Source organism: Oryctolagus cuniculus, chromosome 3, assembly GCF_051225735.1.
Source record: "Oryctolagus cuniculus isolate XC-2025 breed Fujian yellow rabbit chromosome 3, ASM5122573v1, whole genome shotgun sequence".
Classification (NCBI taxonomy): Eukaryota; Metazoa; Chordata; class Mammalia; order Lagomorpha; family Leporidae; genus Oryctolagus; species Oryctolagus cuniculus.
Genome location: NC_142869.1, coordinates 152,574,377 through 152,591,446, shown reverse-complemented (window position 1 = coordinate 152,591,446; position 17,070 = coordinate 152,574,377). Strand labels below are relative to the sequence as shown.

The window sequence follows — 17,070 nt, the reverse complement described above, 5'->3', positions numbered from 1 at the left end:
CCTCCTCCTCTATAGAAGTGAGCAGCTGCTGGCTCTCTCTCATCCTGTTTGCTGCTATGAATATGAAGAAATGTCATTGTTATACTATACTTGGCTCACACCTACCTCTTAAGACAAACATTTCTCCGGATCTTTGCTTTGTTCACTCATACATCCCAAGCTCCCCGAAGAACTGTGCTCGGCACATAGTAGGTACTCAGCAAGCACTTGCTAGGCAAGTGAATAGAGGGTCAAGGTTATTGAGCACTTATTATGTGAGGTATCTTTATGCATCATCTCATTTCCCCCTCACCATGAGCCCTGTGAGGAAAGAGCTGTCTGTCCCTATTTTGCATTGGATGAAACTGAACCTGACAAGGTTAAAGTCAAGTTGGTACACAGCAAAGCCAAGATTAGAACCCTGATTTGTCCACACTCTAAAGAATCTATTCAGTAGAGTTGAAGCTCAAAATCTTCAGCAAATGCACAATTATCCTGAAGCAGGGGACATCTCTCTTTCCGGATTTCTCTCTTGACTTGCTTGTGAGTCCCTGAGAGTAGGAACTGGGTCCCAGTTATTTTACCTCCTTCCCTGCTCCCCCACCACTTCCTCCAAAACCCTAAGCAACCAGCGCAGTGTCTTACACATGTTTGTGTTCACTAAATGTTTACTCAATGAAATAATGGGTGTGCTGTTAAGAGGCAGCATTTGGCAGTGCATCCTTTTTGCACAATCAGTGATTTTGAGCGCTGTCCTGATGGCTGTCCCGGGTGCAGGCCCAGCTGCTGCCGCTTCTCCGGCACGATGCAGGCTCGGGGCCATCCCTGGCTGACCCCCCCTCCACCCCGACCCCAGCCCTTTGCCATCCTTCCTGTCCTCGTGACATTCCCCGCCTGTCTTCCGGCTCTCGGCAGCCGAGCACACAGAGACGATCCTGCTCCACCCTCTCCTTCTCTTGACCCCACGCCCTGCTTGAACCTTGCTGCTTTCCTGGTCACTCTGGACAGCAGGGCAACATGACATTTCTGCAGATAGCTGCACAGAGCGGACTGAGATAAACACAGAGTCACGAGGGGCTGGAGGGCTGATGAGGAGGGAGGCAGGCTTCATTCCATGGTAGAGGGACTGAAAATGAACTGTCACTGTCTTTGCTTGTTGACTGCAAGTAATAGCAACTGGAACAGTTTAAGCTCCAAGCAGAAATGCACAGGGTCTCTAGTACGGCTGAGGTTGGACTGTGGCCCGGACTCCAGGAGAAATGGAAGCAGATGCAGAGGGCAGTGCAGGATTGGGACAGCGTGCTCTCTCTGAATGACTGCTCATTCCTGTCCCACTGTGGATCTCCTCGGGGGTCCACAGAACTCAGTGTGCTACAGAGATAACCAGTCTGTCTGTCAAAACCACATCTCTGCAGGGAAACCCACGTGATAGGCCAGCCTGCATCAGGTGCCCATCCTGCTCCAGGCACTGGTGAGCAGGGTGGTGGGGTCGCAACACAGCTGCCAGGCACCCAGCTCTGCAGCAGGAAGAAGTGGAAAGGGTCGTTGTAAGCTGAGCAAACACTTTAAAATACCCACTGCGCTTAGTTCTGTTGTGCGAGCATGTCCCTGTGAAAAAGCTCTGGTGCTTCCTCTCTTTGAAAATCTTCCCCAGATGGCCAGCGCCGCGGCTCACTAGGCTAATCCTCCGCCTTGCGGCACCGGCACACCGGGCTCTAGTCCCGGTCGGGGCGCCAAATTCTGTCCCGGTTGCCTCTCTTCTAGGCCAGCTCTCTGCTGTGGCCAGGGAGTGCAGTGGAGGATGGCCCAAGTGCTTGGGCCCTGCACCCCATGGGAGACCAGGAGAAGCACCTGGCTCCTGCCATCGGATCAGCGCGGTGCGCCGGCCGCGGCGGCCATTGGAGGGTGAACCAACGGCAAAGGAAGACCTTTCTCTCTGTCTCTCTCTCTCACTGTCCACTCTGCCTGTCAAAAAAAAAAAAAAATCTTCCCCAGAGTACATCCACGTGGACTGCCACTTAACCAATTTGACCCACGGATGCTGTTCCGTAGGGAATTAGCAGCAGCCTCACAGTCTCTGTGTCCTGCTAGACTGCTGTGGGTTCCATCGGCTGCGCTGCACCCTTCCTCCCCAGGGTCTGAGACAAGCGGTGCCCACACCTCTCCTTCAGCCACCAGCGGTCTGTTCTCTTTCTAGGAAGCCCATGTAATCAAATCTGGGGAGAGGGAGTTACCTCCCTTGGAGGGTTCCACGCCCTCGCCAATTCCAAGAGCGGTAACTATTTTCTTACTGTGGTTTGAGGTCAGGAGAGAGGAACCAGGCGAGAGCTTTCTTTCCTTCTGATCTGGCCTCATCCATTTGATGATCCATCCGGCCAAGGCTGGGCAAGGATAATGGGCAAAGTTTCTACCCCGGAAGTGGGAGCTGGATTCAGGATGCCCAAGGCACACCCAAAGCTTTGTGTCCATCCTTGCGGTCCTTGGCCCTCAGCTCTGCTCCGCTGGCTGCGGCTGGCACAGAGGATGAACACAGCGTGTGCCCCCCGATGGGTGTCACTGTCGCAGGCAGTGGAGAAGCAGAGCCCTGGGCTGGAGGATGGCCCTCATGACCTGCTCCTCCCCAGGCGTTTTGTATCCACCCCCAGACCTTTTCAGTGATACCTCCCCGGCTTGTCTTCCAGGCTCCCCGGGTACAGCAGGTCGTGTGTGCAACCTGACGTCCAGAGGCATGGACAGCTGTGAAGTCATGTGCTGCGGGAGAGGCTACGACACCTCCCGCGTCACCCGGATGACCAAGTGCGAGTGTAAGTTCCACTGGTGCTGTGCCGTGCGTTGCCAGGACTGCCTGGAGGCCCTGGACGTGCACACATGCAAGGCTCCCAAGAGTGCTGACTGGACAACCCCAACATGACCCCAGCGGAGGTCACCACCCACCGACCCTCCTGCAAGGACTCCACTGGATCTGCGAGGACACTGGACCCATGGGCTCTCTTAGGGGGGATATTTCTTAAGGCATGTGGCCTTTGTCTCAGCAGAAGCCCCTCCCCTCCTTGGCGGCCCCAGTACTGGGGGCCATGTGCTGCATACCACACATGCCCTGTTCTGTCTGCCGCCTGGCTCTCTGGGGTCCCCCCTCTTCCTGGGGAGTTCTCTTTGGAACCAGGCTGTTGGGGGGAGGGCGGCAGGCCCAGATCGCCATCTTCACCCTTCTAGACTTTCCTTTTTCTAGAGCTGTTGGCCAGGAGGACAGAGAGTGTCTCAAGGGAGCTTCCCCTGCGTCCTCCCACACACAATCGCCGTGAAGAAATCTCATCCTTCTCTCCAGGAGTGGGTGCGGGGCGGGGGGGGCAGTAAAGAAGACAAAATCGACTGTCATTGATTAACTTAAATTCTTGAAAAATCCAGCAAGGTTTTCCTGTGATCAGTGGATGCCAGGGGCCACCCCACCCCCTCTGCCCGCACCCTGGGGTGAATGGTCACTGCCTGGGGGAAGGATGGCTTTCAATAAACTTCAGGTTTCAAATGCACACTTTCAAGGGACTCATTGCCTTGGCCGAGTCTGACGTAAAAAGGTGGGACTGTGTATCCTTGGGGATGGTGATGTTTTGAATCTTTGTGCTAGCAAAAGGCTCATAATGGCGACTGCTTTGCATCGCTGTTCCCTCCATGTAAAGAATCTGTAGGGAGTGAACCTTCCCTCTGACTTGGGATCTGAAGGGAACTACAAACGAAGATGGGTGATCTGGCAATATTCTGTAACTATTGGGTGAACATGGTGGAAAATGATTTTGAGCATCAGAAAGTGTGAACAAATAAGAACACGGGGTGGGGGGGATGGGGATAACATTCCTATCTGGTGTTAAGGCATGTGACCAGGGAATGTCGTAACTGAGACAACTTTGAGAATGAAAACTTGGAATGACAGGAACCAGTGAACCCAAATGCTGATAGGGAGCTTTCTGGAGCTCAGTAATGCTCGGGACAGCCTTCGGGCAGATGCCTAAGAGAAGTCAGCCTCGTATGCCAAGGAACATCAGCTATGCCCATCACCCTTCCAGCACACTTTAAAGACCTGTCATTTTTAATTGTGTTTATTTGATGCTTATAAGATGACGTGATACTGTAGCCTAAAGCAAATGACACATTGCCTTGCTTAGAAGTCGGTAATCCTACTATATTATATTGCAAACAAATCATTAACTTGGAGACTATACTTAAGGGACCCAACTGTAATTATGGGAACATCAGTATGCAAATAGTGGTTGGCTTCTGCCATCAGCCAAAAGATGACATTCAGGGAAATCAGAGAGGCTGCCTACCCTGTGTGTGTGTGTGTGTGTGTGTGTTTTAAACATTAACTGGAAGTTAGGTGAAAGACAGGAAGTTATTTCTCATCTCCCTGTGCAATGGGTTTCTTGTTCTAAATATGATTTCTTCCCTGAGTTGCAGTCATTAACAGGATGCTTCATTATGTGCATCTGGTGTCAGATTACTGATGCTTGCTCATCCTTTCACACTTTGATCTTCAGTTTCCCTAGCCTCGTTCTGCACAGGTCATTTAGACCAGAGGCTCGTGGAAGACAGCTCACTGCCTCCTATTCCCTGTCACTCCTTCCCAAATCCCCAAATGATTTGTTTCATATTTCCATAGTGACACTTGCCCATTTAATTCCATGAGTGCAGAGGGTGGGGGCGGTGGAGCTGACAGTGGCTGCCCTGAGCATAGTTGGGGGGAAGGCCAGGCCTTGCTGTGAATGACTGCAAGGGAGGTGGAGGCACAGCCCTAGCATTTGCAAAGCCATCAGCCCTTCTTCCTGTGAGATCAGCCTCGACCCGGAAGATCCATAAGTACATTAAGAAATGAGTTTTAGAGGACATCTCGGCACCCCCTCCCCGCTCCAGCTTGGGGAAACTGAGACCAAGAGAGGCAAAGGAGTCTGTGCAAGTGTGTGCCAGGCACATGGGCCCATGCTGAGTACTTGAGAGAGTTAAGCCCCTAATCCATTCAATGAAATGGGTTGTTCTCAAAACAAGCTCCTTAGAGTCTATGTAAAGTTTAGCTTCCACTGGGATGCTTGGGGTTTCTTATTCCTGGGGTATTTCCATCTGACTTTCTGTTTCAATGGAGGTGTATCCTATTCTGTGGGGAGGCAGAGCACAGCCTATCCATGTGGACACCTTGTAAATCGCCCTATCTGTAAGGGGGACGATGGCAACTTTTAGAGTGGCCGTGGTGCTCACTGAGGGGGACATAGTAAAGCTGCCTTGACTTCCAAAAGAGGAACTTCCTGTTATATGGGGGGAAAAATTAAAAATAGGTGCAGATAATTTCAAACTCATTTTCTTTAGGGTTTGGTAGAGGGTGCAATGCCAGATTTCTGAACTATTAGGGTTTGGTAGAGGATCCATATGCTAGGTTTCTGAACTACCCCAGACTCTTGATTGTCTAAGGCTTTTGAGGAAATCCATGGCATGAATTACCTAAAATACAATAGTGGGAAAGCCCACTCAAGTGAGATCCACTTACAAACTCCCTCCTAATAGAAATTTTATTTAATTTTTTTCAAAGATTTAATTAATTTGAAGGGCAGAGTTACAGAGAGAGAAGTGGGGGGAGAGAGAGAAAAAGAGAAAAAGTTCTTCAATCCGCTGGTAAACTACCAAAATGACCCAAATGACCAGGGTCGGGAGCTTCATCCAAATCTTCCACATGGGTGCCGGGGCCCAAGCACTTGGGTCATCTTCCACTGCTTCCCCAGGCCATCGCAGAGAGCTGGATCAGAAGTGAAACAGCCGAGATTAGAACCAGTGCCCATGTGGGATGTTGGTGCCACGGGGCAGCTTAACCAGTTACACTACAATGCCAACCCCTAGAAATCTTAAAATAAATGAAAGTTGCTTGGCCCAAGATAATGCCATCAGCTTTCTAAAATATCCCAGAAAGCTCCTGCCACGGGAGATCTTTGAGTAGTTCATTTAAGTTTTCTACCAAGAGCAGTGTTGCCTACACGTGGGCCTGGGAACCAGCATGGGAGGGGTTTCCTCAACAGGTCTGCTTCCCTACAGTGCTTTGTGGAGCCCACTGCTGTCTGCCTGTGTTCTGAGAACAGCCTTTGTCAGGTGCTTTCTGATGCAGCACCCTGGGCTGGATGCTGGACTCACCACGTCTAGAAGAGTTCCTGTCTTGCCCTGGCCACTCATCCCCTCAAGTGGCTCCAGCACAACACAGCCCAGTGCTGAGGCCACACCCAGCACTTGCCCTGCGTCCCATAGGAATGAGGGCCCTGACGTGTCACGGATACAGAGGCCTCAGGACGGAAATGGGAAAGGCAAGCCCTCCCTGCCCCACACACCCAGATCACTGATGCTGTGCCCTCCCTTATTCAGGGGTCCCCAGATGGAAGCAAAGATCTGAAAAGAAGGATCTGCCAGGTGACAAGGCAGTGTGGTGGGTCAGATTGGGAGGGTGGGCAGGGGAGGGAGGTGGTGCCTGGTAGCTGTTGCCAGGTAGGTACCTAGCTGGCTTGGTGGGCAGTAGCTTTTTCTGCTCTTATTGACAATCCCTACCACTTCATTGATTATTATTGATGCCCTGTCCTTGCCAACCAGAACCTTTTCCTGAGGCCCACAAGGCTCAGGGTCCCCTGGCCATGGCTTCCGTTGTCCACGCCTGCTGAGCAGTTCAGTTCAAGGTGGGCCAATGTGAATTTCAAGAGCTGATTCGAAATTGTCACAGCTTTATTCCTTTTTCTTAGAATTATTACCAAGCTTGAAAAAAGCCAGGGGCCGCACGTCTTTTTCATAGAAGATTTTCAAGTCAGAAAGTCCTGTATCACCCTGACCTTCCTGAGCCATGTTAATTGGCTAAGGCGCCTCCCGTGGACTGAACGCCGGCGCAGGGCCATCCACCAGGCCGGCGTGACCATGCGTGTGCTCTGCCGGGCTGCAGCATCCTCAGGCCAGGATCTTGCTTGTTGTTACTCTGCGGTTACGAAAGGCCGGCTCGAGCAGCCTGCTGTTGTCCCACTAAGCAGAGAAACATTCATCCCCCTTCTCGCCTGCTCTCAAATAAAGGCTCCGAAGAGAATGCAATGGACCAGAACCATTCTTTTGTGCCTATTTACTGCACTTGAACTTGGGTTTCCTTGTCTTAAAAGCAAGAGCTGTACTCAACAAATAAGCCTCGCCCGTTCCAAAGCCGGTGCATACCTTTGGTCAGGTATCTGCTGCTTTTCTGAAAAGCAGGCTGCTGGTGTGAGCTGACAGCGGAGGCGTGCCCACTTTGACCTTCTCCTTACCTAGGCGGAGAAAATTCTCACTCATCCATGAGAACGTGCTTCACATTTTTCTGGGGATCAGCAAGGTGACAGGTGGTTTACAGAGCCCAACGTGATCATTATTTTTCTAAATCATAGTTCCAGCTTTAGCTTTTATTTCCCACTGATATTCACATGGATTCCTGTTTAACCAAACCTCCCACTTGCACAAGCTAATAAAAGTGTCACGCAGGTTGTTACAAAGAACTATTGTTATTTACAAGTCTACATTTTCTGTGAAATCAAAACATAATAAAGTGAGTTTTCAGTGTTAACTTTGTTATTTTAAACTCATGGTAGTCTCGCCAAACCCTCTGGTGAAGAGCAGCCCGTGCGGGTTATGGGAACTATTGCCCTGTCTTTTCTCAGGATCTCCCTTAAAAGAGCCCCAGCAAGACGCATCTGCCACATTTGTCAAGGTTTTCAAGGCAGGCCATCGACTTACCTTACCGATCACTACCGTTAGTGGGTAGGACATAGTCACGGCTGAGGAGTGATTCCAGATCTTCGCCCCATGTTTTCCTGTGGGTGCCAGCTCCATGGGAGTCCCTCTCAATGCTTGCGTGCTTTGGCAGTGTTTATAAATTCAGTGTCTCTCACAGCAGCAAGCGCCCTCCCATTGATCCCCTGAATTACTGCTCTCGCCGTTAAGTGCTTACTCTTGGCTGAAATGGCTTTTCCTCAGCTTGATTAGAAACATACAAGATCCCTTGCCCCGTTATTGAGATCCCTGCATCTTGATTACGAGGGCTATTTATACCATGCACTAAAAGCTCAGAAGAGAGGAATAAATTCTCTTCCAGCCAAACAAATCCAGCCCCCCATTTCCTCTTCCCTGGTGAGCTGTATTTTTGGGGTGAACTGACTCAGGCGCAGCACTAGTTCTGTGCTTTAAGCACCCCAACATGGCCCTGTAGTTGGGCTGCTAGCTCTCCCTCTGGGACTCCATTGACCCCTCTAGAAATCCCGCACCTGCTTGGAAGATCTGGAAAAGAGATGGTAATTAATGTATCTATGGGTGTTGTGCAAAGGACAATGCCCCAAAATATATTTGCCTAGGATTTGTCCTGTTATCTCAGCCTTTGTGCGAGAGGGCTGTCCTCTCTGTACATGATAGAATGTTTAGAAGGCACTCTGCTCTCTCCCCATGGCATGCCAGGTGTAATAACCAAAAACATCTCCAGATTTTGTCAACCCCCAAACAGGGCCCAGGGGTAGAACGAGTCAAGTCCAGGTAGGTCCCACAGTGTGGGAGAGCCTGAGGCTCTTGGGTGTTGGGATGGGTACCAAGTGCTTGCAACTGGGCAGGGACAGGGGTTAACAAGAATGAAAATGGGACTTTAGAAGCTGGAGGCAGCATTCTTGTTAGGAATCCCTCAGTTTCTTTTGCTCAATGTGGGGGAAGGGAAACCCCCAAGATTTGAGGGGCCAGGAAGGTGGAGGAAGGAGAGCATTCTGGGTCTGCATCAGAGGGGAGGAGACCCTGCAAGATGGAGAAGGTCTGAGCAAGAGAGGAGATGGTGAGAATGCCCAGCGTAGGCCAGGAAGGGTGTCACTTTCAGGCTGTTCCCTGCTGCCCACCCCCTGACTTCCAGCTGCTCCTCGCTGTTCCAGCCCTACCCTGGCCTCATGCACGGGATACGTCAGCAGAGCGAAGGAGCCGAAGTGCTGCCCAACAGGTGCCAATACAGAGCCGGAACAGGGAAACACATGCTGGAGGTGAGATGTGGTAGCATGGAGGAAAAGGCAGCCTGGGGGATGGGCGCCAGCAAGGGGGCCCCTGCTGGCCGAAGACCTCTGGATGAGACGACAACCGAAGGCGTTCTACCCAGACGTAAGCACAAAGCCCGTCACCGCTGACTTGAAGGTTTTTTTGTGGGCCAAACTGAATTCACATTTACACTGCCAGAAGAACAGATGAGAACGACTGGGGTGAGCATGTCGCTTGTCATCTGCTCCTTCATGGTATTATGCAGTCCTAGGTTGCAATGTGCTTAACATCTAATCAGCACAATCAATTTAACATTGAGATTACATTTTTGACTCTTAAGTTGATTGCGTAATTTCCAAGTAGTGACTGGCCGTGTAAAAGCCCCCGCCGTGAATCACACGCTCTGGATTTCCCCATGGAGTCCACCCATTCCCCTCTTAACAGCATCGCAGGCTTTCCTAAGTTCCACCGAGGACAGGAACCACATGACTTCCCACAAACCCAGATCTAGTAATTCAGTGACGAAGATGCAGCTGGTCCCCACTCAGCCGACAGCCACACTGGTCAGAGCACAGGCCGGCGAGCTGCACAAGCCCATCTGTCAATGTTTAGGGGCTTCGTGTTACAGGTGGAGGTCACACGCCAGCCAAACAAATAGCAGGAAATACAGCAAACATAACCCGAATTGGAGTCTCTGAAAGTCTCTCCGTCCGTCTAAACTCCGGCATCTGCCCGTTGATCATTACTCTCCAATAGGAAGGCAGGCTTCGTGAAAGGCCTTGAACCCTGAGTCGTCATCTTGGAATCATGTTTAATCAAGACAAATATTCCCAGCCTAAGAGTCTGATGAGGACGAGAAGGGAGTGCGGGATTAATTTTCCTATATATTGCTGTAACTATAAACAATGCCCTATCTTCTCAACAACTCGCATGAAATAATAAGCACCAGTGTTTTTAAAAGTATTTACACCAGCCCTTGGAGATTTTATTAGAATCATGATTCACAGATGAGAAATTTTCCTCCTCTACAGAGTTTAGTAACTAGAGTAAGAATTACTCAGTAGTCTGTCTATACAGACGCATGAATTTGAATGCTTCCTCTGTCTATTAACCATTCATTGGCAAATTTCATTTTTCCAAACTCACTGAATGGTTGAGTCATGATGATCCCTCCAGCTTACATCTTCTAGACAGATAATTAAACGGTTCCTGAAAACCATGTGGGCCTGTCGTGTGGAAATGGGACTTCAACAGCACAGGGACACTGGGGACACTTCCAGGGTTTTGAGAGGGAGGGTTCCTGGAATCACAGACATGCCACATTTGGAAGGAACCTGGCTGGTCATTTATTCCAGCCTTTGCATTTTATTCATGAGAAAACAAAAGAAACTTGGTGTTTCCGACTGATGTGAGCGAGACGCTGAATCATCCCGGGGGAAGAGCTACTATTAGTCAGTCAGTCTGCGTGAGAAGCGCCCAGAAGTCAGGCTCTGCACCACGCTCTGGCATGCAACAGGGACCCAGACAGACATGTCCTGCTTGGCATCATCACTTCTCTTCTGACTTCACAGGCACTGTCATGTGCGTAATTGGATTGAATGCTTGGAACTCCTGTTAGACGTGGATATGATTATCTCCATTTTGGAGCTGAGGCAAGTTTCAGAGGATTTAGTAATTTGCCCCAGGTCAAAAGAGGCTTAGAAGCTTTATAAGCGGCACTGCCTGGACGCAAAGGGACTGCCAAGGGATTTTCTATGACTTTTTATTTAATTTCTATGAAATCCAGACAGCAAATTATATGTGGATACACATTTAATAAAGTCCTACCACTAAGTGACTTTTAATTTCACACTTAACAAGGTACTTTTATCTCAAAATACTTTTGAGATTATCCCAGAAAATCTGAGATTTGTGGTTATAAAAAAAAATGACTCTTTCAGGTAGAGATTCAGTCTACAGCTGAAGATGGTTCTAGAATGTTACATATCAACTTCAACATGGACCCAGGCCCCTGGGTAATGCTTGGTTACTCAGGTTGAATGAACATGTCAATAAGTTTTTGAAATATCCTTCATAATAGCCTTACCTACTTGTACTAAAAAAGGAGATGGGGTTGCCTCAGCAACAATGTCCAAGAAATGTTTTAGTTGTATTTAAATGTAATAACATATTTTAAAATATTTTAAAGATACAAAGTACATTGACTATGATATAGGCACCTATTAGAAATAATATTTTACTTAGTTTAATGGAATATGGGTGGTATCTCTATCCACAAAGCAAACTGGGAAGATCTGTATAATACTAGATTGTTGATAATGCGTCTCAAAACAACAGATAGTGACTGCCCCCTACCTAAAAACAGTGCATGTGGGCAAGAGGAATACAACTTTCTGCCCATCTCTGACCTCCAATTGATCCTCACTGACTGCTCGCTTTCGCCCAACCTTGTGGTTCGGATCGTTTCTGATGGTGGCCACATTAGTAAAAGGAAAGCCCCTCGAGAAAGTTAGGAAAACAAGAAGTCCTTATAGGAATCTCTGAGGAGTGTAGGAGAGCGAGCAAGCAAATCCATGTCTAAATGGAATTTTAGACGAGGGGTCAGGGGACAGGGTGGAGAGTTTTTATTGCAATCATTTCGAAAGTGTATTGAGTAGATTTGCATTCATGTTTATTCATGATGGAAAAAAAAAACTGTCCCCAGATATGCATTTTAATTTGTGAGAAAGTTGCTAAGAAATGTGAGATCATGGAGAAGGCGGTACTAAATAAAATAAATAAATAAATAAAACCGAGGGAGTTTAAGCCTGCCTAGAATGTGATTCATTCTTTTGGAGCAATGCATAGAGTGAGATGATGTCCAAAAGTAATTTTTCTATTTCTTGGACATGTAAGCATTTTTCCTTATGGCAATGATAGTGCAATCAGAGTCCTAGGTAGATTATATTGATACCCACAAGGGGAACAGCGCACTCCCACATGTCATTTCCCTTTCACTATCTTTGAAAGGGGGCTAAAATTCTTATGCTCACCTCTGTTGCCTGAGGTGATGAATCTATATTCTGCAATTTTCTTGTAAAATGGAGGGATGCTACTCAGCTTTATTCCTTATTTCAACAACTACTTATTCAGCAACTATCTGGTACAACTTACTATCTGCCAAACATCCTCCCTGGTGCTAGGGAAAGAGGACTGAATAAAACAAATAAAATAAGCATCGATGACTTTGAACAGCCCTTGTCTCAACTGTTGAGAAACAGGTGTCTTTTTTTTTTTTTCATTCAATTTGCTGAACTCTTTACTTAGTATGGAGTTAATCTTCTGTGTATAAAGTTGATTGAAAATAGATATTAGTGAAAAAAAAAAAAACAAACAAGCCTGGGAATAGGAAAGGGAGGAGGAAGAGGGGTGGGACTGGGGGGGGGGGTGTTACAGTGGGAAGAATCACTATGTTCCTAAAGTTGTACTTAGGAAATGCATGAAGTTTGTATTCCTTAAATAAAAAGGTTTTTTTTTGGAAAAAAATAAGCATCTATTTCTGTTACTATGGTGAAACAAACATCCCCCCATATACAAAAAAATCTGCTACAACATGGATGGAAATTACAAAAGGTAAAATAAGCACCTTTTGAAATGTATGAGCTTTCCCACTGTGACCCTCCGAAGGCCAAAAATGAAGAGGAAGCTAAAAACCTAAGCGTTAGTACCCAGGGAGCATTTACCAACCCGTCTATAAGCTCGGATCTGAAAGATCACATTGCTGTGGGAAGTAAGGTCTTGGACTTCCTTGAGGTGGGGAATTGAAATTAGAACACAACAGTCCATTCCCTTCCATATAAAGTCAGAAACTCCAAAGAGCTATGTATCCAATAGAGGAAAAATCTGCCCACTAGCACTAGAAACCAAGGAACTAGATTCATGTGAGGTTTCCAAGGCCTTGCTGAAGGACATTGTGCCATGCTCTGGACTCCCACAGTCACTCCAGGGTGAAAATGTCCCTTCATTTGTATCTAAAATAACTCAACAGGGAGCTGCTGCTCTAGAAATTTCCGACCATCTCTGTGCTTCTTGGAGACCTCAGTCACTGGGTAGAGTTGAAAAGGCTAATCATAGTCTTAAGAAAATTCTAAGCTTTGCCAGGAGACCTCAGAAAAAATGGCTTAAACTATTGCCTACTGGCCTTCTCAGGATGAGAATGGCACCCAAAGCTACCTTAAGCTTAGTCCATATGAGACACTGTATGGAAGGCCTTTCATCACCTCTGACATCCTCTTTGAATCAAAAGCACAAGATCAGATAAAGTATATTCTCAGTCTAGGCCAGGTGCAGAGGGCTTTGGTAGAACACAGCAATATGGTTCTTCCAGTACCAGATCTCAAGACTTATGAGCAGCCCATCTCCCCAGGAGACTCAGTCCTGTTAGAAACTTGGAAGGATCCCCTTCAGATCAGTTACAGCCTAAATGGAAGAGCCCTTGCCAGGTGCTACTGAGCACGGCTACCTCAGCATGACCAGGATTAAACACCTACCTCAAGTCTTCACAGATAAACTCAAAAGACATGCTTGATCATTCCTGTGAGCCAACTGAGATTTTAAATACCTCTTCAAAAAGCAAAAAGATAAGTAAAGGCTTTGCTTTCATCACATCAAGACTGCTAGACCTTAAGACAGACATGCCGTATCTACATCTCCTTTGGTTCTCTTCAGGGGCTGTTACTGATCAAAAGACTCCTTAATCGGTTCTTCTATTACAATTCTCTATGCTCAGGCTAAATGGTTTTATAATCTGCAGAAGGGTAGCCTATCGCCACCCACTCTCTGGGAGTCTGCAAGATATGTTCTTTCCATCTTAAGGGGCACTCCAGTTGCAACTGGTTTTGTTCCAGTTTTGTTTGTGCTAATTAACAAACTTACATGTTTCAGAACTCAATGACTTCTGAAAGTAACTGACCATGCAGGGGACATAGCTGTTGGTGGTGACCAAAAATTCTCCAGCTCATAAAGCAAATTTGTTAGAGGAGATAGGCAGAGAGACTTCCAGACCTGGCAGAGGCAGGGCCTGCACTATGCCCCAGATAAGCAGGAAGCAGCTATAGAAGATACGATGATTCCATGCCCTTAAGCATCCCTTAAGATTAAGGGCTGGAATCTTTGAGGGGGGAATGATAGAGGTAGGCAGATAGGATCAAATTGATTAGATTTGTGAACTGGAGACCACGCCCACTGTATGATCTCAGGGCTCTTCCTGGGTGCCCACCTGCCTACCAGACTAAGGAACCACTCCCTTTGAAGTAAATACAAGGCCTGGAGCATGGCCCTCTCCCTTGTTGCCCCATGCCTTCAGACGCACGGCCTTTGCTGTCCTGCCTGCGTGCTTGCTCCATGTGGCACCCGGCCTGCTCTATGCCTGGTATGAACATAAATTAGCTTCTAGACTTCTTTCTCCCCTAAATAAAACTGTCAGTTTCCTGTGCTTTTCTCTTACTGAATAAAATCCTTAAAACTTACCATGTCACCTGGTTTATTTTGAGCCAATATTTAGAATTCTTACCTGAATAGATGGCAAGAACCCACAGGATTACAAATATTAAAATTATTAATAAGGCTGGATGATGATATCATAATGGTGACCCAGATGGGACAGCAACATGCCTTTTTTCAGCTTCATTTGATATTAGAATTTACATAATCAATATGCTCCAGGAATCACCTCACAAAGAAATTAACCTTAAAAAAAAGTTCTAGTAGGCCGGCGCCGCGGCTCACTAGGCTAATCCTCCGCCTAGCGGCGCCGGCACACCAGGTTCTAGTCCCGGTCGGGGCGCCGGATTCTGTCCCGGTTGCCCCTCTTCCAGGCCAGCTCTCTGCTGTGGCCCGGGAGTGCAGTGGAGGATGGCCCAGGTGCTTGGGCCCTGCACCCCATGGGAGGCCAGGAAAAGCACCTGGCTCCTGGCTCCTGCCATCGGATCAGCGCGGTGAGCCGGCCGCAGCGTGCCGGCCGCGGCGGCCATTGGAGAGTGAACCAACGGCAAAGGAAGACCTTTCTCTCTGTCTCTCTCACTGTCCACTCTGCCTGTCAAAAAAAAAAAAAAAAAAAAAGTTCTAGTTGAGGAGCCTCACAGATATGAGAGCAAAACCTCCTTGAGTGTCACATTTTCGGCCAGGTTGAAGAATATTCTCACACATGAAGTTTCAACAAACCTGAGTACATAATTCAAAATTGCATAACACACCACAAAATAAGCCAGCATGATCAAGAGTCACAGAAAAAACAAACCATAGAATTAGCCTCTCAAAAATATCAGAAAATAAAACTATTAAATATGGACTATATAAAAAAGTCTGTTTAGGAATGATGGGTGACCATTCAAATGAATAATGAGCATAATAGATAATACTTACAGAAAGAAGATTAAGCTAAAAGAGAACTGAAAAACACCAGAAAGAACACCCAGAAATTCAAATATAACTACTGATAATAAATACATAGTGATTCTCTGCCTATGACTATAGCTGTGGAATTGTTATTAAATAAATCTTTCCTCCTGCATGTCTCAGTCAAGCTCACACAGAAACCAAAGAACTGCAGAAGTTCTTCATGAGAAGATTTAACTTCAAAATCACCAACAAGAGACTAAGGAGGAAGAATGCTCACAGACTGTGTGGTAATGAAAACTCTGCACCCCAAGCATTCCAGAATCTTTGGAGTGTCACACCTGCCACTGTGGTGCCGGCAGATTCGGTCATGAAGGCAAAGTCACACATGGTAGAAGAGTTGTAAAACAAAGGAAGATAGCTGAAGAAGAAGGAGGAGGAGGAGAAAGGAAGAAAAAGACAAAGAAAAAAAGAAAATGAAAAATAAACAAGAAAAAGATTCTCAAAGACCAATTATCCAATGAGTCCTTTGCACACTGTTGGTGGTGCTATAAATCAGTATAGTGATTTTAGAAAACAGTATGGAGGTCTTGCAAAAAAACTAAAAATAGGACTACTATATGATCCAGCAATCCCACTTCTGAGGATAACCAAAAGAACTTAAATCAGTATATTGAAGAAATGTCTGTGATCACTCTTGTGATCAGTGTAGCACTATTCACAATTGTCAACCTATGTGTTCAACAACAGATGAATGGATTTTTCAAAAATATTTACTCAGTCATTAATTTGAAAGGCAGAATGAGGAAGGGGGAAGGAACTGGGAGAAATCTCAATCATCTGCTGATTCACTCCCCAAATGCCTACAACAGCCAGGGCTGAGCCAGGCTGAAGCCAAGAGCCAGGAACTCCACGTGGGCTTCCCACATGGGTGGCAGGAACCCAAGTACTTGGGCCATCAGCTGCTGCCTTCCCAGGTGCTTTAGCAGGATCAGAAGCAGAGTAGCCAGGACTTGAACTGAGACTGACATAGGACACAGGCGACCCAAGCATTGGTTTAAACTGCTGTACCACAATGGCTGCTCCAGAAGAATGGATTTTTAAAATCTGTGTATATGTGGTCCCCAATTTATGATGTTTTGATTTAACAATTGTTTGACTTTGTGATGTTGTGAAGATGATACACATCCAGTAGAAACTGTGCTTCAAATAGTGAATTTTGATTCCCCCCTCCCAAGGTGAGATATGCAGTGGGTTACTATCATTGAATGGTTGGTGATGGCATAAAATCTCAGCTCCCAGTCAGCCATAAGATCAGTAATGTAAACAGGTGCTCTACAGTGTAACAGGTTGCTAAGTAAGCTATGATATTTGGTATATAATGAGCACTGTGTGCATTTTCAGCTCACAGTGAGTTTACTGGGATGTCACTTCATAATAAGTGAAGGAGCATTTGAACACAAAGGAATACTTTTTTTCAGCCTTTTAAAAATCAGAAAATTCTATCATTTGCAACAACATGAACAAGTCTGGAGGACATTATGTTAAATAAAATAAGTTAGGCAAAGAAAGACAAATACCATATGGTCTCACTCTTCTGTGGAATCTACAAGAGTAGAACTCACGTAAGTAGAGAGTAGAATGGTGGTTATCAGATGCTGAAGGGCGGCAGAGTTGGATGGGGAAAAG

The 17,070-nt window shown here is 46.9% G+C and overlaps 1 protein-coding gene and 1 long non-coding RNA gene across 5 annotated transcripts in view; one reads left to right on the top strand and one right to left on the bottom strand.

Annotated features, from left to right (window-relative positions):
* The window catches only part of WNT2 (Wnt family member 2), a 44,354-nt gene extending 40,517 nt beyond the window's left edge, over nucleotides 1-3,837 (top strand). The window contains 1 exon segment of the mRNA NM_001171042.1: nucleotides 2,661-3,837. Coding sequence (NP_001164513.1) covers nucleotides 2,661-2,890 — 230 coding nt within the window. The 3' untranslated portion in view covers nucleotides 2,891-3,837.
* LOC149127558 (uncharacterized) overlaps nucleotides 3,058-17,070 on the bottom strand; it is a 34,663-nt gene continuing 20,650 nt past the window's right edge. For all 4 annotated transcript variants that reach the window (XR_016231723.1, XR_016231724.1, XR_016231722.1 and 1 more), the window contains one exon: nucleotides 3,058-5,752. This is a non-coding gene — a long non-coding RNA (uncharacterized LOC149127558). The remainder of the gene's footprint in view (nucleotides 5,753-17,070) is intronic.